At 35.9% G+C, this 20,288-nt stretch overlaps 1 protein-coding gene across 1 annotated transcript in view; it reads left to right on the top strand.

The window, feature by feature from the left end:
• LOC150099551 (uncharacterized) overlaps positions 1-20,088 on the top strand; it is a 51,113-nt gene extending 31,025 nt beyond the window's left edge. Inside the window, exons 2-3 of the mRNA XM_090404022.1 lie at positions 10,405-10,551; positions 17,839-20,088. Of these exons, the coding sequence (XP_090260148.1) occupies positions 10,405-10,551; positions 17,839-18,035 (344 nt within the window). The 3' untranslated portion in view covers positions 18,036-20,088. The remainder of the gene's footprint in view (positions 1-10,404; positions 10,552-17,838) is intronic.
• The last annotated feature ends 200 nt before the right edge of the window (positions 20,089-20,288 follow it).

Genomic DNA, 20,288 nt, shown 5'->3' with positions numbered 1-20,288 from the left:
GCTGTTCAGTATATAGGGTTTGCTATCAAACTTTTGGATTAATTCGTTGATACACGTGGTAATAGTTGTGCTTTTCGATATGGGATGAAATTTAACTCTATGAAATTTCTTCCTAAATAGAGCTGTAATACTTTACAAAGAATTTTGTTAAATTGGGAAAAAAAAAAAAAAAAAAAAAACACGGGAACGGAAATTCATTTATCCCTTCTATTCTCTGGAGAACTTTTTTTTCGCTTTGACTATAAAACTGCACGTAATAATGCGTATGTGTGTATTGAGGTGAATAACGTACGTACCCGCTCTTCAACCAAGAGGTTGTGCTCTCGAACATGTAAGGGAGGTATAGATATCTGTAAAATGTCTTTAAGATAGATGAATTTTGTTGCTAGGTGCGAGACGACTACCCCGCTTCCCGTAGGTATGAAGTGGCTTGAAAAAGTTCCATGCTTGGTCTCCACAGCAGCTCCTGTATTGTTTAACCCTGCTCCCGGTACTAGTACTGATTAGTTTACAACCCTTCGTGGTGCGGGGGGGGGATTGACAAAAATGTATAACTTCTGATTTATAATGATAAATGGCAATCTGTACTCTTTTCAGACTAGTTTCATGAAGCAATGCAGAACTAATAAATATGAAAGACATGTTATTCTGAAGATTACCATCATGATGATAGTGTACCATTTAATAGATTTTTTTTTTTGTAGCTAAATTCATTGTCCAATTTTCCATTTAAAAAGGAGATTTAAATGAAAAGTTGCTTCTTAACGTATTAGGCACAATGTCCTACCATGGCAAAGTAACTTTGTTTCACATTATCTGCATAGTCTGTATTTGTCAATTACATGATTTTCTCTGGCCTGTTCCTCTCCCGCTGAATGAGAAACCGAATTTTCAAAAAACAAACCCTGCCACAGCCGTTCTAGTTGAGACTGGAAATCAGGTCTTACTGACTAATAGGATATTGTTACCAACTGTGTCTGCGGAGTCTCTCCAAATAATAATAAACTTATCAAGAAGAAGACAGAAAATGCAAACTCCTTCCATCTCTACGAACAGTTTTATACTAGAAAAAAAAAAAATTAAGCGATAAATTAAGGCGTATTTAAAGTAATTGTGACATTTATTATTAAATTATTATTCGATCTATTGTACATGTCAGAGGGCTCATCACTGGAGACCATACAACAGAGCCAACCCATTAAATGTTTATCTGTCCTCAGTTTTTCAGCATACCGGAAAAAAACTGCCATCTTTTGCAAGAAAACCAATTAACTTGCCTTCAGTTAAACTTTTACAAATGCTCCTTTTGTTGCAGCAACATTTAAAATCTAGTATTTTTCACCCCCCCCCTCCCCAAAAAAAAGACATCTTGCGATTTATGTTATTTAAAAATGTGACCGATACAATAGTTGAACCTCTTCATCTTGTTCCAGTAGAAATCGTTGAGGCCGAAACGGTATTTTACCACGACAATTATGTGCTAATGCCCCCATGTCCAAGTGCAAACATAACACACCACAGCTTACTCACACAACTGACACTCGCCCATCTAATGACTGGGTAGGTATTGTCTGCGCGCTTTCGTCATATTTTGACAGCAAGTTTTTCACGCACTGCTCGTGTAATTATGTTTTAATTTATTTTATTTTAATAATAGCAATGCTGCTGTTCATATTCATGTTTGCCTTCGATATTTCAGTACAGCGCAGTGCACTTGTACACAGATTCCTTCCTTCCATCATTACCAGTCTTCGTAAACGCAATTCAGTAATATAAAATTTTTTACACGCATGCTTCATTTAAAGATTGCTGTATATTGCAGTATAAAATTACTTTCTGACCTTTTCAAAACTATAGAAAATGCAAAACTGTTGCCCGTTTAAAGTCACGATGTTTGTATTGGCTTTGCATCACTTTGAGTAGTTATTTTGCATCGAAAAGGTGTACCACATTGCCAGAGATCCTAGATATTTATAATAGTGTTCCCTTTAGTTCGTTTGCTTATGTACTATTTGGTAACTTTACTACCATAAAGCCTTCTGCTCTTTCCACAACACCGCTTATAAGGATGCGAATGATGATTTTGCATTTCTTTCTTTCAGTGGGAAAAAATTCATTTTGTAGTAGGAAATTGTGTTTCCCACGGAATTGCTGTATGACATTTATCATAAGCATTACCATAATTTTATTTTTATTTATTCTTGTATTTTGTAATTTCGTGTTTTCTCTTAAATGACTGTGACAAATGTTTTAACTTTTCAGGTTTCGGGGGAGGGGGGGGGGTGTTTTCTTCCAAGGAACCTTTGAATTAGTGCGGTATGATGGGGCACCATACTTGCCAGTGCAAGTAACGCGGAAAATCACTCATCCAGAAACTGTTGTCATGTCATGACACCTTGCTGATGTGAAAACCGCAATTCGGATGGTCGTAAGAATATCGTGTCATCTCATCTAACAAACGAGCCATGCAATCGCCTGTAGCAGCACTATAAAACGTCCACAACGGAGCATTGCATGTCAGAAAGCACAGTCATTGGATCCTATCACAAATGGAGTATAGCAGCAGGTGACCTCATAGTTCCATCCTTTCACTTTAAAATTAGTTGCTAAGGTATAGTGGGTACAACACTACTGGCAGTGTAAATTCGATTTTCATTTGATCGACGAATACATCTGGGCGAATGGTTCTGCTATATCATTTCATTTGAGATAGAATAGGAACCGTTTTCTTGCTACGCAAAGTTCCCTTGATACTTTTGAAGTAACATTTTAATTGTCTAACTAGTATGCACCCCATGTTCTCTTTCTGTCTGATAATAACAACTATTCACAAAATGTGCCATGTCGCAAACCATACATCATTCAGGGAATGGTTCCAGATACGTGGGTGACACTTCTACCATTCTGTTGTTATATTTTGTTGTTCCTTCATTTAATATAAATTTTACTAATGTTACCGTAATTTTGTATTTTTATCCTACCGGCTAAGCCATTGTAAAATATCTATATTTCTTTAATCTGTCTATCGATGTTGTAATATATCTATCTATTTCTTTAGAGTTGTCTTCTATATTTTCATTCGTTAACTTTATCCTTATCCATTACCTTTCTATATAGTCAGTCAATCTTAATTCCTTTTCTCTACTTTCAGTATATTATACTTAAAATTTCTAGAAATTTATTTGATTATTCCAGACTGCGCCACTAAAAATCTCTAATTGGCATAAGAAATTATTTATACTTCCAGTAAAGTACCTCTATACAGTTAATTACAGTCGTGCATTACTCCTAACTTAAAATTCGAATCAAGGTTTAATTTCTTTCCCGCTTACAGGATCGGATTTTATCTGAGAACAGTGCAGTTGCTAAAAAGATCAGACGTCACTTCTTGTAAATAAAACAAACATATTTATTCACACTAAGACAATAATACAACGTATACACTTAAATGGTGTTACTATCATTTCCTCTCAAAGCTAAGCATCAAAATTTAAACATCACATAGGACAACTCATAGGCATGTTATAACAATCAAAGACGTAAATCATCAAACAATTAATTCTATATATCAAATAACTATCAGCCCATTTACAATCTAGGAATTATCATGGTTTGACTAATAAAATCTCCAATTCTAACTTTCACAATAAAAAAATGTAACACTCACTTGGCAACTAACTTTTCACACCATTACAATTCTAAATTCTATAATTTTCTTATCAATTCTTTTAAATCAATTAAACACAATACAACGTAAGCTTAAACTTTCAATAATATCTTTTCAATTATTCTAAAAGCAGATTCATTCCATGCTAATAAGTTTTCAATCTATTACATCCTTCGGTTGTAAGAATTCAGTCTATTCAAAACGGTCCTTCACATCATAAATTAAGAGAGAGTTTATTTTTCAACAAAAAATTCAACTCGCATCAATTCTTTCATGGGCACAATTGCACTTAGTCATATCTTCTCTTAGGGCTTATTCTGGATCCCCCTCTAATGTAAAGGCTTGCTCTATCGCTTCAGACGCGTCATGGAAACCGTGTTTTCCTCTGGAATTTCTCGTGGGGCTGGAGCTCGATCTTTCGGAGTTGTAGGCACTAGGACGTGCGGTCTGATGGTCAAAGCCTTGTCATCCGGGTCCTGACCCGCTACTTGCTCTATAAGGTTTCGCCTCCTGTTACCCTCCACGAATTCATCCGGGATTCCATGGATCGATCTCCCCCTCCTCTTCTGGCGTCACGTCTCCTGATGCACGCAAGTCGATTCACCCTAGTCGATCCCTGTCAGTCCATTGCTGACCTTTTTATTTCGCCTCTCGTGGAACCCTGCGCGAAGTAGCCGACCCCAGATATTTCCGCGTAAACTTTGAATTAAGGTCTGAGATCCCCGTACCCATCACGTGCTGACTCCGTTCCTTCTAGAAAGTTCCGACTTCTATCTCCCTAAAGTGTAGTTTAATCCCTTTTTCAGCATAGAGTAACAGCTTCTGATGTATACCCCCCCCCCCCTCTGCTATCGACCTTGATGGCGGTGTCGAACTGCTTTGGTTACAATGGGTTTCCATTTTACCCTATACCGAGTGATACATCAAATATTTCCGAACTCTAAGGTAATTGCCCCTAAACTTCTATTTTTAGATACTTGTTTACTTTATTTTAGCATTTTTAATTCCTTGGGGTTTCTACAGATGGGCATTTTGTATTACTTATGTAGGTAATTCTAACATACTTCTGCTCTCTAAGGGATTTTCTTTTGAAATACACACTCATATATCTTCTATCTACAGTATCATGTAAATTTTTCTGGGCTGATGTTATTATTTACATCTATTATATACAAGTTTACAATTCTTTGAATTTCGGATGTGATTCCTGTAAAATCGATGAATTAAACATTGTAAGAATTATGACACTGCATCGAATTTTACGCTATATTTGCTAGCTCATCTGTAGGAGTTTCCTACGGTTGACTATTTCTGGAATGAGCTGCTTCCACTGGAAGCCAGCAGTCAAATCTGAAACAGCAGTTGGATGCAAAGTTTCATTTGCATTCTTGGAGACCTTTTGTATGCTTCGTGATGGATCCCATACCTCAACACAGTGAGGCTGTTAAACCCTAAGAGCATCTTTCTCACTGTTAGGCCATTTACACAGCAGAAAACTATTATTCCATCTAGAAATATTCGTGTAAAATAGAACTAAGCATAGTGAGAGGTCGCATCATATCTTTTTGAAACGTGAAGTATATCTACATAGCATGACATCGTGAAAAGAGGTATTAATAAGGCAGTCCCTGCTGCAGGTATCCAAGTGCAAAAAAAAAACAGCATGGCGTTGACTTTCTATTGTGGCCAATAGTCGTTGTGGCCTGTTAGTAGTAATATTTACATCAGTAGACGCATGTTAATCCTACTCCACCAAAGGCAGTCAACTATAGTATATTATACTGTTAATGTGCTGACGTTTAACTAATTTAGAATCCCTGTTTTAGAGAGCAACAACGGAATTTTTTTTAACAAATCACTTCAGACATATCATCAGCAGGGTGATGAAATTCATCTATCATGTTAAACACATCTACAAAATTCCAAGCTAGAGCGGGATTCATTCATATCTACGATGTGACTGGAGAACAGAGATTGCATTCTCCAGGTCGGCGCTACACCCAAAGAACTTTGTTGTCCCTGTTAATCGTTTTATTTGATTTACTGCAAAAACTTTTTAACCATTTCACTTATGAGAAACGTAGCTTGAACTCCAAAACTACAGGAATTGTATGCTGTTTGAAATCGTGCTTTACCATTACTAGCTAGTCATAGTCGGTATTTTTCATAACTTTGTGCGTTGATTAATATCATATGACTGATACTAACCTAGTAAAATTATGAAAACCGTATAATTTCAAAGACTGAAATTAATGTACTCAGTTCGACCTCGCGATGAGCGCCAAAGATTATTATTGACACTTCCAAGGAGTCTTAGACTCATCGAGGGAGGGCACATCACCTCACTACACAAGTCTGATTATAATGTTTAACAAAATTCAGTTGGTATTACTCCATTTTAACTATTTTCGCTGGTAGATAAAATTTTAATTAGTTATAAGCTGATTTGTCTTCTGTATCTTGTTCGCTGCATTATTATTATATTTATGCACCTGGGCGACTTAAATTTGCAAATCTTATAATAAATGACAGCATAAAGTTTCCTGATAATAATCAGGAAAGTTGGAAATGATCCTGAGAAAATCCTAAGTTAGAGATAATTTATGCTATGATTTCCCTCCTTGCGAGTAAATTTGAGTTACTATATTTCTGTTTACCCAAACATGTCTAACAGTCTAAGATGATTCTCCAATATAATTTTAAATGTACTGAATTAACGAAATACATTTTTGGAACGGTTGCACGAGTAAATTACTTTATCATAATACATAGGACAAGATTGGACACCATTCTTAACTTAAACGTTTCCTATGAAAATAATTGATACACAGAATGTGAAACTTTAACTAGGTTGTCATGTTTTTGTTAGGTTTGGTTCACAACATTACTTGAACCAACCCTGGCAAAGTGATCAACTGACCTATTATTTATTGATCTCTGCGTCACTAGTAGCTGAGTAATAACTTGATGGATGGCTGGCTAGTTGTTGAAGTGAGTCATTGTTGACAAATGTGTGTGCACACAGCAAACTAGTATTATGAAGCGAGTTATTCCAGTGACGAGAAGAAAAATCATCAAAGCAGTAATGGGACCAAGTGGTCTTTCTTTCCCACATGGCCTTCACTATTTACTTGACTCGTGTAGAAAATCAAAGTACAAAGTGGAACATGCTCTTTCGGGAATAATTATTTAATTTATAGATGTTTGGACTGGCTTTAACTCCACAGTATCCTTTGCCAAGGATGTAAATGCATAAACTACTTTATCGATCGCCTTTCAACACCAGTGTTCCCAATCTCTCATAATAAATCTGCCTTTTTTTTTTTTTTTTTTTTGAATAATCAGCTGATCTTAAGCATTTAATCTTAGTGAGGTGTGGATTTTCTTCCCGGAAGAGACATTCTTGATTGTAGTTTGATAATGTTATTAACATACTAGACCAATTTCCCGATCAAGAATAAGATATTTCAGATTAATCCTAAGGTAGGCTGATTTCAACGTACCTTTTTTTATTTTCAGTCTGCAAACGTTACTAAATTTCAAGGTAAGGATAATTTTAGGTGAGTTTTGGAAATGGTCTTTAGAATCTCGATAGAAAGTTAACGAACAGTGTTAGAAACGTACAACTTGGTAATGTCCTGCGTATAAAATAATACTTTTAACAACTTTCAAAATATCGAAAGTGCTTGAAAAGAGCCTCCGTAGCTCAGTCGGTATAGACGAAAAGCCCTTTGGTTGGAAAGACCTGGGTTTGATTCCCATCCGTGACCTGAGGAACCTTATCTGGTCCCTTTCGACTAAAGTTGAGTTAGCCGGTCTCATACGGAGGTGAAGGGTTCTTTCACCCGGAAACTCGAGTTTTTCGTTCCTCAAAACAGGCAAACCAGCCCCGTGAATACACGCATCTACAGTCATAAAATACACTCTTAATCCCTCATTAGGAGGCCTCCCCATCCCGTCCTAAGGGACGGGGGGGAACTAGGGGAGTACCCCATACGAAAAAAATAAAAAAGTGCTTGAAAGTAAATATCACGCATTAGTTGCGCCTTGACAAACTCGTTAAGCAGATTTATGAACACGTCACATTCATCCATATCACTATTAAATTTATCCCAGATTTGTCAATCTTGGTCAAATTTTAGTTTTCTTCTCCCCGATAGAAACAGAGCATGACAGACCGAAAGAAATTGCTCTTTATGTAGGTTAAATAGTGCAGTACGTCCTAGTTATTGATACTTTTTTTATACTGACTGAAGGGGGGGGGGGAGGGAGCCATTTGGCATTGAACAAATCTTCAGTCTTGCACGCCGTAGTTTCGTGCATCGTAGCAGTATTGTATTAGTAATTTCTAATAGCGATCATTAACTAAATTGGAACTTCGCCAGTGATTTGAATCGGAATTTTTTTTTTAATTTAATACAACTATAAGTTTAGTATCGTGATTAAATTTAAATGTTCAGCCTAATGCAAATAAGGAATTCATTTGTCGCCCTGCATACAGTTTTATGCCAAACAGCAGAAATTTTAACTCATATTTACAATGGTACAGTACCATTGCTTTCAGCTTGAAAAAAATCGAAATTTATATATGGACATCGTGATTAACTAGTGTTTTAAGTCAGGTGGATATAAAAAAAAATACACCCAACAAAAACAAGTTTTTGCATCGTGAAAGTTATTTTAAACGATGCTGCAGCGAACTAATCCATTTTCCTTATATTAAGATCGATATGTAAGTGTGTATTCTTGATGCTATAAAAAGATCTATTTTTCTTCATCTTCTCTTCCCTAAGTCTTTCAGCACTTGCGTGCGTCGACTAATCTTCTTTAGTGACCTCTTTATTTTGCCACCTGCTGAGTGTATGTCAGTTATGTTTGTTTATGTCTGTAGATGAGCATGTTCTTAGAACTTAATATCTTAGGTCATCCTTTTGGCAGGATTAAAGAGCAAAAGACCAGATGAAAAATGGGCGCATAAAACATTATCTTCTATGATAAAGTATTGTTGTGATCTGAAATTCCCTTTTGGAAACACCCTAACTGCAGATTATTAGCGACAGAAAATATCAAGGCGATTAGGATGATTTGGATTTCTGAATATGTGGGAAGGTTGTTTCGCTTGAAAGCAAGTACTAGGGCATTGCTTTCAGTTATCCAGCGGATGCTGAGACAGGAAGACAGTGCAAGCTGCATGTTAGTCATTGAGGAAAAGTGACTTTGGGGGAATCTGGGTTGTCAAAGCCTAGACAGGGTTACTAAACAAGTACTTAAGGGGTTTGGGAGGCATTACAGGTGTAGCAACTGAAATGGGAGGATTCCAGAAAACATTTAAATCTTCCCTTCAGTTTTTGTTAAGTTTCTGAATGATTAAAGAACACAAGCACAAACACCATCTTTTTAAGGCAAAAACATATCGAGTACCTACAAAAAGTGAAATTAAGTAGTCGTAAAGATGACAGTGAGATTCGATTATTTTAGAAAAAATAAGTTTACTTTTGAGCACTTGAAGGGGGGGGGGAAGGAAATCAAGTTCATTGAGGCTGAAATTTAGACTGCGCACACCAATGAAGCGTACTTTATTTGAAGGTTGTGTGTGTTGGATTACATGTATTGATTTGGTAAACAAAGATTACGAAACCGTAAGAAGCGACGGACATATTTTGTTATTCCTCAAATGTAGCTTCTCCAGTTCTTTTCCTCCTCGTACTGTGATTCGTACTTAATCACGTTTTGGTAATAAGGCCATGCAAGAGTATTCATGATCATCATGATAAATTTTATTCTGATCCAGTATAGAAGTTATCTTACAGAACACTTGATATTTCTCGAAGGGGATATCATAAATATACTCTTAGTATCTGTCCTTTAAAACTACCTCAAAAACTAGGAGCAAAGAGCAGGAATCCCACATTTGCTTCAGATGTAGTTTCTAGTTAATTGGCCTCCTGCAAGAATCACCATCAGACCGCAAATTATTCATCAATAGTAACCGCGATTTTTCGCCTCGTTGCAAATAAAAAAAAATTATATTTTTTTAGAGAGGGGAGAATTTGCAATTTTTGTGCAAATCTAGCTAAGCTTCTTACACTGACAAGTTTAGTAACTTGATTATTATACACACAATGAAGGGGCAGAAAGTTCTGCTACTATTATTTCCATTCTATAAACATCAGCATCGTCCACCTGGACAACCTTTTCCTAACGCGCGGTAGCTGGGAAAATTCCGCATGCAGAATGTTTCTGAATACCTGCAGGGATTAGGTTTTGTGGACAGGGCGTGTCCTCTCTGGAATGGACAAGTGGGGCATAGGCACCGATGTAGAAATCCTCTTAGTGTTGATTTATTTTTTTCCTTTTTTACCAAGGATAAAATGTTTTGAAGATTTGTTAAATAATATATAATTACCATTTCTAATAAATTTCTAAGAAAAGAAAATAACGTCAGTTTGATGTGAAAAATCTGTTCTAGACGTATTCCTTTCCGTCTGTCATAGCGTCACATCTTCGTTCCCCTCCTCCCATAGTTCACACTTAAGGATGTGATCTCTAATGTAATAGAGACAATGACTTCAGCAGGCAAGTTAGTTGTCATCCGCACGCACGCAACCTTGTCTTGATAAATTTTTGTTCATTGTTTGATTAAATATAGGACAATGTAAAAACTAAAAATTTTAATACAAAGTATTTTTCCTCCACATGCTCTATACGATTTCTTTATTTTGTTTTGTTTATTTTAGGCTCTTCTCTTGAATGCTACGTGTGTAACTCCAGGGAGGACAGCAGTTGCATTAGCGATTTAGGAGACGCTCATGTGATGAATTGTACCGGAAATCAGACCTCTTGTCGGACTATAGACCAGTGGATTGACTTTGTAATGCTGAAACGTAAGTTACGGAATTTTTTTTTTTTTGTCAATATAACTTTTATCTCTACAATGTGATATCCTACAGACGAGAATGGCTTGAAATAATAGTTTATTTAAATCTTTTAAAAAGAAGTAACGTTTGCTTCGTAAATGTATGACGCAAATGATATCTATATAGCGAAGTCATTATTCTAATTTCTTCAAACCTAATTAGGTTAGCGTGAGTTTTTTCACATTGGCTAATGAGTGAATGTATGTGTTATGAATTCAAGCCTCGATGGCGCATTCTATTTAACGCTTATGCTAAGTGCGTTTTTTTTTTTTTTTTACAAGCTTTGACACCAATTTGCTGTAATCATTGAATAATCTTTAAAAAAAAAAAAAGATGGCTTTTCAAACTGACGAATTTTAAGTACTAATAAAAGGCGAACATATGCACTCCTGGACAGAGCTTGTCTTTTAAGTAGTGCATATCAAGGCAACTCCGATGCCGTATGTCAGGGGTTCCCAACCTCTTTGTTTCCTAGAGCACATTCTAAAATACCGATAGGGCGACGGGCACCATCTATTTTTTTTCAAGCAAATTTTTTGAATGTTTTTTTGTATGTAAATGAATACATACAAAGTTTACATTATAATAAATTGTTTTATTACTTAAAAGTTTACATTATATAAAAATTTAAATATATATATATGTAAGTTAGTGTGATCTTTGGCATTGCATTTCATTGGCCAGTGCTTCATAATTAGGAGAATATGATATTCCAGTTCTTAAACTGGAATGAACAACTTCGAATGCGCGTCTACTTTACATTGTATGCGTTTAATACTCGTCATGTGTCATTAACGCATGCGTTATATAGCATGCCATGAATTGTTGCGTGATTATTTCAAACTATACGGCACACGGTTGAACAGCGACGGGCACACACAAATTGGTCGACGGGCGCTATGGTGCCCGCGGGCATAGGGTTGGGAACCCCTGCCGTATGTTATCTTATCATAAGCTCTCTGGTAAATTTCAAAACTAAGTTTCTATATCTACTCTCTAATATAAAATGATAAGCCTTTTTTTTTAACACGTTTTTTTTTTTCAAGTTATTTGAAACGGTTTTTTTTTTTTTTTTTTTTTTTTTTTTTTTTTTTAACTCAGGGTGCTACCCTGAGTGTCGAGTCTTCAAAATTCGAGTCATCAGAATTCAAGGAAAACCGACCTACCCGTCCGGAACTCGAGGAGGGGGCGACGTAGGTGTCAGTGGGGAGGAGCCCCCCTAGTTTGGCTATAAAATAAAGATAGATCCATAATATCCTACATTTTAATATATAAACTAAAATATGCCATTGAGCTGTGGATAGAGAAATCGGACTATAAAATAAATAAACGACAGATGTGTTTGTTTATTCAAGTTTAATGACTTGTGCATATACATTTAGTCCAGGCTCGGTGCCTAATCGATATTTGTACTGGTTTTGCAAATTTGCTTATTTAATTCGACAAACTACGTGCATTCAGGTATATATATAAGTAATGGACTGCAGAAAAATATACTGTCAAGAAACCGATACCGATCTCAGCTATGTGAAATTTGGAAAACGCTGCTTAAACAATGTTTTTGCTCATTCAATAATTTCATTTCGCATTTTTCAAGGATCGCTTCCTGAATGGCGCTAAATAGAGCTACTCCCGTGTAAATAAATAAAATAATAATTTCAGCAAGTAAACTCTTGCTGCTTGCTCTTGGGATTTGTTGATTGTGATGGAGAATGCCATCTAGATCGGAAATCATTCTATGAGAAATGATATCGGAAGTTAATTTATTTATGTAGCAGTGCTGCTCATTTTCTTGATGCATTCGCCTCCTTAGCGCCGGTGGAAGGAGGATGATTTTGTGTTTTTTGTGTTCTTCAGTCGGAAAAGATCCTGATTCAATTCTCGTTGTGGCGAGGCTTCTCAGTTGAAAGTGAGGTAGCCTCGGCGTTAACAGGGTTTTTCATCCAGTTGGGCAACAGAAATCGCACAGTTTTTGAATAAAAAAATGTTGATGGGCAGTAGATCGTGTTGGTGCAGTGCAGATGGTAGGTTGTGTGGAGTGGAATGCCTCCTGCGATGATATCTTAGCAGTGGTGCAATAATAATTTCTGCCGATCAAACCCCAAAACTAGAAAATTTTCTTGTGTTTTTAACAAGTCTGGTTCGATTCCTAAATCCATTGACTTCGTTTTAACTCTTCTGCAACATAATACTGCCAATTATGGAGAACTTCTGTAAAATGACATGGATTTGAATTCCATCTCATTCCATCGTAAAGACCCTTTAAAAGGTTTAACTGAAGTGGAGAAGCAATTTTAAATTGCTTCTCCAGTTAATTAGTTTCATCTAATAATTAATTTTCTGCATCCTTCATTCCAAACCCTCATATCAGTTGCTGATATCTTAATCTGCCCCTCTTTTTATTTTTAAAATATCACATCTACCTTTTCTGTATATTTCTTATAAATAGATGGTTTGTTTTCTAATCTATGATTTTCACTACACGACGTCTTCAAAGTCTCAGGACTACTTTCGAAAGGAGTCGAATTATCGGTTCATTTCTTGATATTCTAGACGAACCTGTCTGAATTGTATATGTTCGACAAAAAATTTTTACTGTACACATCATTGAAATATGTATTTTCCATCTAGGATGGATTTCGTAAGTTTAGGTCGAGGCTTCACTTGTAGAGAGGTGTTATGGTTAGAAAGCCTCCCTAATGCATTCAGCTTGACGAGAAACAGAATAGCTCACGTTCAACCTGCCTTAATATTAATGCATATCTCTAAACAATAATCAACAAAACTGTTTCAATGATCTCACGCACACATTTAGCTGCTGGCTTTTCCGCAACAATTCGATTGAATATCACAGGGGGAGAAATTGAATAAAGTCGTTCGTTTCTGTTGCAGAACTCGCATAAGCCATAAAAGCTTTGACGTACGTAGACGATAATCTTATCTTATTTACCATCCTCCAGAAGCCGAAGATAAATAACTGCCTGTTATTAACTGCGGCTCCATCTCACCAAGGTCGTACTCTACATTGGATGGTGCATTATTGTTATGTTTGTCATGTAAATAGCAGTAAAACGTCTGTTTACGATCACTTTGCCACCTTTTCTCATAGATTCAGTAGCCTTTTGGTAATTAGGTATAGCAGCATATCGTTATGGCCAATGATACTCGATCTACAAGAAATCGAAAGCGACATCTTAAAATCTTGATGCGAACCAATTCATTTTTTGCTTGTATTATTCTTTTAAGTCAGAAATTTTAACGATGATGTGAAAGAAAGAAATCGGTTTAAAAAATAACTAAAATATTTTTTGTTATTTGAAATGAATTGAAACTTCAGGAGTCCTATAATACCGAATTATTGGCCAGCGGTTGAAAACCCAGTTATTAAGTATTTCAACTATTAAAATTTTGCATGTAGTTTCTTTAACGTGTTCCCATTATAAGACTGACATTTAGTTGTAAATTAATGAACGTGTTACACGTAATATATAATATACTTTTTTTATGATTTTATTAAAAGCAACGCATCTAGCAATGAGTAATGCTTCTAGGTAATCACCCTCCACAGTAATCTAAATATGAAAATTTTTCGCCAGCTGCCTTTTTCAAAATATAAGTGAAATTTACACACTGATTAGATTAATTTTTGTTTGGTTGTAAGAGATTTTCAGACACCTAGTTTGCTATTTTAAATTAGAATATTAATTACATGAATGTAAAATCACTAGCTTTATAACTATAACTTTATAACTTCATAACTCTCATGACCCCTATGGTCATGAGAGTTGGGTGATGACCGAAAGAATGCGGACAGGAATCCAAGTGGCTGAAATGAGGTTCCTGCGAGGGGTTGCGGGGATGACGACTCGACAGAGGCAGAAGCTCTGCAATTCGGAAAATCCTCAATACCCAACTGCTGCTTCTCCGTGTTGAGAGATCACAGTTACGTTGGTACGGGCACCTGGTCAGAATGCCACAAGAGAGGCTCCCTCAGCAGGCCCTCTTTGCCAAGCCAGAGGGTGGAAGGCCAAGGACTCGCTGGATAGATTATATCAAAAACCTTGGGTGGACATGGGAATCCGACCAAAACACTTGAGCTTGGTGGCAGAGGATTGTGACCATTGGAAGTTCCTCTTGCAGCTATTTACCCCTCCCCCCCCACAACCTAATTAGGAAAGGTGGGCCTTGAAGATGTATGTATGTATTTTAATCATTTAGTAATTTAACATTTTAAGAGAACACGTTCACCTTTTTTCGTGTTTATTTATATATAGATAATTGACCACCAAAAAGATTTAAAGACCGTTCAAAACGTGAGGATTTGTATTTCATTTTTCATTCTGGGCGATACCCATTCTGATAAAAATGAAAGTAATTTATGTATAGAAAAGCAGTTTTGTATTAAACTTTGTTTTCCAGAGTGAAATCGTTCCAAGTAATGTTTTTAATATGTTGCAATTATAAGACTAACATTAGTTTTTTTTTAATTAATTAATTTTTTTTTTAAAAACTCCGCGTTGTGATTGATTAGTTTCCCATTCATGAAAGGTCAGTGTAAAAAAAAATAGTGTAAAACCCTGCTAGACCAAACATGGAACTTTTTCAGAGTGTTAATTGTTATGTTCTCGGATCGATCGTCTGATTTGAAGGTGGAAAAGCTCACTTCCATAGGAGACTGGCATTCCTTTTCAGTTGAAAAAAATTCTTCATACAAGTTCGAGTACGACAAGTGAAAACCCAGGCTTTTGCAGCGAAAGGCACGCATCACTGTCTTTTTGTCCTTCCAGTTGCATCATAGCGCAGTTAAAAGAAGATAGCCCTTCTGTAGACATGCTATCGCTTTATTATTATTAAGAACCCGCAATACAGTAGCAGTCAGCCGATAGGTGAGGCAAAAAGATGGTCTGACGCCACCACATCTCAAAAGTATCTTCCTTTTAGCCCCCCCCCCCACACACACTTTTTTTAACTAGATATTTCGCTGCTTTAAGCCATGCTTTAAGCCATCCAGCTAGCATTTCGAAACGCGTTTCTGGCTGTTGAGCTACTGAAAAATATGACCGCAGGGTACTTTGTTAGAATCGAACAGATATACCAGATGAACTCTGACAAAGTCTCATCGTTGTATATTTGTATATTAGCAAGTCAGATATTTATGGAAGATAATGTATTAAAATATGGGTTTAATTATTCACATTATTATTATGTGACAGGGAGTCCAAAGACTCATCGAGGAAGAGTGTGCCAACAGCATCGAACGATTGAAACCCTTCCAACTACTAACCGTGCTCAAACTTGCTTTTGAAGTATTTTGTTTTTAGTGTTGAAGACAAGTGATGGCATACCGATTATATCATACATGATATTGTACTTGATTTTTTAGATTTTCTCTTTCTCATTGACTTTCTAAAGTAAAGAAGTCCAGTTTTCAATTCCATCCGTATCAATTACTTGTTGTAGTAATTTTTACCGTCCAATATTTTAAGTTGTTTGCTTTCATCTGCTGTTTCACCAGTTTCAACTGGATGATTGATCGAATGGATATTGCATCCGCTGTCCAGCCAGTTAAGTTGTGGGTTGGAATCTCACCGTAAACATGGATATTTGTGAATGTTTTGAAGGGGTAGATGAACTTCATTGCCCCGTGCGAGACCACTGCCATGCTTCTTAACTTGCTAGAAAGTGTTTCGTGTTCAGTTACTAGAGCAGGATTTCCGGACTATATGGATAGAAATACACACTAAAAAAAAACCATTAGTCATCCCCCAGTACTGGTTGTACTCAAAGTTCACAACCTTTTGTTAATGGCGCGCGCCAATGTAGTCAGGAAATTCCCTCAAATATAGCTAAAGTTAGTGGTTAACGCGATACTCATCACTTTTGAACTCCGCTAGGTAAACCGATCAATAAGATTTCACTCGTATAGCTATTTTTAGTCAGGTTCATGACATAACATCTGATTTATAAAAGACAAAGTTTACGCTTAATGCATCTGCGCACCAGTTTCCCTTTATGCAGTCTTGAAGCTAAAACATGTTTTCCCTAAGGCACGTCCCTATTTTAAAGTGAGGCGTTGTGCATGTGTAAAATACTTGCTCTAAATGTCAGGATCTTTAACACTACTATTGAGGAAACAGCTATTTTTCTTGGGTTAAAACACTGACTTCTCCATCTCGGCTGAAAATATTCCAACTTCTTGATGGGTTAATTGAGTTACCCACAGTAAATACGAAGTAGGACAGACAGATCTCAGTCTTAGCAAACTAGGTGTTGTATGCCTTGCTGTAATCATTAACACCTGCATATTATATTAAAAGGCGCGTAGCAAATTCGAAACTATTGATTTAGGAACAGTTTTGCACAGTGAGTAGATTAGGTACAAATGAGAATTCTAGAATGAGTTGGAATTCCATGGAGATGCCATTTTTGTTCTAATATTTTTAAGATCCATTAATCTATGATAACGTTAACTATTACGCATGCTTTTAATCATTAAAAACCTAGAATTCCATCGAAGCATGCTTGGCGCCCTATTTTTAAAGACATAATTTATTGGTCTTTACCTTTCGGAGCACTCGAAGACTAATTATTAATAAAAAGGTTGATTGATTACTTTAAACAGCTAACCACGATGTGTCGCAACATAGTTATTTCGACAGTCATATTTGCTGGGTCATGGCAGGGTTTCAGTGTGCTAATACTCAGCTTAAATGGGCTCTCTAGAAAACAGTACCGGTATTGTGGATAGCCAGACAACGTAATATATAAAGTAGTTAATCCGGATAAGCTGCAATAGATTACCGTTCTGGGAATAACTGCCATTCCTAGGTAATGAAGCAATTTTCTGTTAATATTGTATTCTGCAATCGTACGTGTATCTATTTCATGCTAATGTCTTCTTGGAACTGTGCCAAACTTGTATTTCCCCTATTACGAAGATGTATGAACGCAACATGTAGTTTTTATGGTTGCAATTGCGCCACCTCGTAATCAACGTTGTAATCCGTATTTGTTAAAAATGTTTGATAGAAAGAAAGTTATAAACAAGCAAGACACAAGAAATGTATGCTTTATGATTTTCTTTGGTTTATAATGTTACGAGTTCTCTCTTTTAGAAACGAACACATACTTCGGTTTATATCATTATGTATATTATGGAAATATTAAAACGAAAAAATTGTCAATAATTCCAGTTTTAAGCTCATGTATTCATATACTGTAAACGTTTTTTTTTTTTTTTTTTATTTTTTTCAGAGGAAGATCGTAAACGAGTAATACGGCAGTGTGCTACCGAAGGTGATCCCGATAAACCCTGTTATTACAAAGCTGGTCTTGGAGGGAGGCAGAATGTTTGTCAGTGTTTCACATCGAAATGTAACGAAGCTTCAGTGATCAGGGCTACTATTTCCATCTTCTTTGCTTTAGGAATTTCTCTAATGGTGATACTATGATCAAAGATCAGTACTAGAAACGGCACCGAACTTTTATTAGAGTAACATGGCTGGGTAGTAGAAATTGGGATTCATTTGTAAGCGGAGAAAGAAACAGTCGACTTCATTACATTGCAAGTGAAATTCAGAGTTCATCTGACATTTCTTGTCTCACAGTCGTATCTCAGATAAGTCTTCGGTTAAATGTTTGTAAAGTTTTCCTGTATTGTCCGTCCACTCCGTTCTTCTTAGGCAGTTGTCTAGTAGACATTTGGCAAAAACAAAAGTGTTTACCTCCTCTTTATCGGTTCCCGCGGTCTTAATGTTCAGTTATTTGTGATTGTTTTTTAATATTTTGCTTCCCACATTCTATTTTCCACGCGCTAACACTGATTAATACTTGAATTATAAATAACTTTTTTAACCCCTACGTGAGCGAATATAATCACACACTGGGGAACGAATAAGCAAATTTTATAACATTTGTCATCCACTTTCATCAAATGCAATATTTAAATATGCGGAAGTTCCCAACAGCTAGATGAGTTTCAGTTTTTGTTTGTTCATCGTAACCCCTCTTGGTTTGTAGCATTGCAACATGCTTGGTACTTATCAGTATGTATCCTATTATGTAGAAATCGGCCGGATATCATACACGTATTTCCACCCCTCCACTTCGCAATAACGTTCATGAAGTCGCGCTTGTTTTTGAATCCTTTAATCGTACGGGGTCGTAATAACGCTTTTGTGTGTGTGTTTGTGCCTTAACTGCTAATCCCGGCTGATTTATTTTCACAGACCAATCAAACTTCTGTTTTCATATTGATAAATTGCAATGGTCCGCGTCTATTTTATTTTATTTTTTTTAATTTCTTGTGTTTTTAATCTCATTTATCTACTAATAAAAAAATGTTAATTAAATTTTCGAACTTAACAAAACATCCCAATTGTGCTATTGGCTGATATTCAATTATTTCAGGGCTGTGACATTTTTTCTATCATACTATCATAATCGAAAACGTGACCCCAGTACTATTTCTTAAACTCCTATAGGAAATATGGAAAAAATAAGTAAATAATGAAATATATTGGTAGTTCTGTAGGTTGTACATTCAAACCAAATTCATATTGGTATTTGTATATCATTATAGTATTTATAAAAGTAATTCTTTCCAACCGTGTAACATAGTTAACTATTTGCCAAGGCACTTCCATAAATGGCCTACATTTCAGATATACAAAAACATCAACACTGCATTAAAATTTAAGCAGCATATTGTATGCATATTAGACCCAGAGCCACACAACGTGGGGGGGGGGGTAAAGCTGGAAAGAGTTGGTCTGTAGGAACCATTTTGCACAGCTGGGTTCGTAATTTTGAAACAAGTCATACATAATTCCTTGAGTGGTGGGGGAAAATATTTCAAAGGTGCATTTATTATAAGAATGATTTCTTTTGTAGAAATTTACAATGTAATACCTCCTCCAAGAGGTAAATTTCTGTTGGGAGTTTCTTGTAGTTACTTTGGCAACTAAACTTGCCACTGGCATCATTGAATATGACTTAAAAAATTCAATTTTGTCTTCCACCATAAATGTTGTCCTCTTGATGTCTTGACTGCATCAAGATATCTCACAGAATTAAGTAGTTACAATTTCAAGATTTGTTAAGTCGGATCTGTTAAGAAAAAATGTTTCTTTTGAAAGGGATGGGAAATTCTGATCATTCTTAAGATATTGCATTTCTTTGAAAAATATATACTTTTTTGTTTTGATTATAATCAGTCATAGCTAACAACCATCTGTTATTATATTAGATGCACTTCTAGAATATATATACAGTATTCTCATGAATAATTTATCAGTATCCACTGTATGATGAATAGTCGTTTCACCCATTCTCGCAAATTGTTAATTTCATGAATTTCAAGCTGTCATAAAATAAGAATTAATCTAGAAAATGTAGATGTTAATGTGGTTATTCAAGAATTTGTTAGCTCTTGTGTAGAGCAATGCCATGTTTGTCGGCAATATCTTTGGAATTAAAAAAAAAATAAAGTATTTTAATACTGTTCTATGTGCTATTTGTAATTTTCTTTCTTGATATCACAGTCAACTCTATAAGTCTACACTACATCCCTTTCCCACCACTTTTTTAACAATAGTATGAATTTAACACACGACTATCCTGGTAGCCTGAATGGATAATGTACCATTTGATCAACAAGCTGTGAGTTTGAATCCTGCTGTGACATGGATATTTGAAAATCATTA

The sequence above is a fragment of the Typopeltis vanoorti genome, chromosome 14 (assembly GCF_054136105.1).
Source record: "Typopeltis vanoorti isolate ZY-2024b chromosome 14, IOZ_Tvanoo_1.0, whole genome shotgun sequence".
Taxonomy (NCBI): Eukaryota; Metazoa; Arthropoda; class Arachnida; order Uropygi; family Thelyphonidae; genus Typopeltis; species Typopeltis vanoorti.
This window is presented reverse-complemented; position numbering and strand designations above follow the sequence as displayed.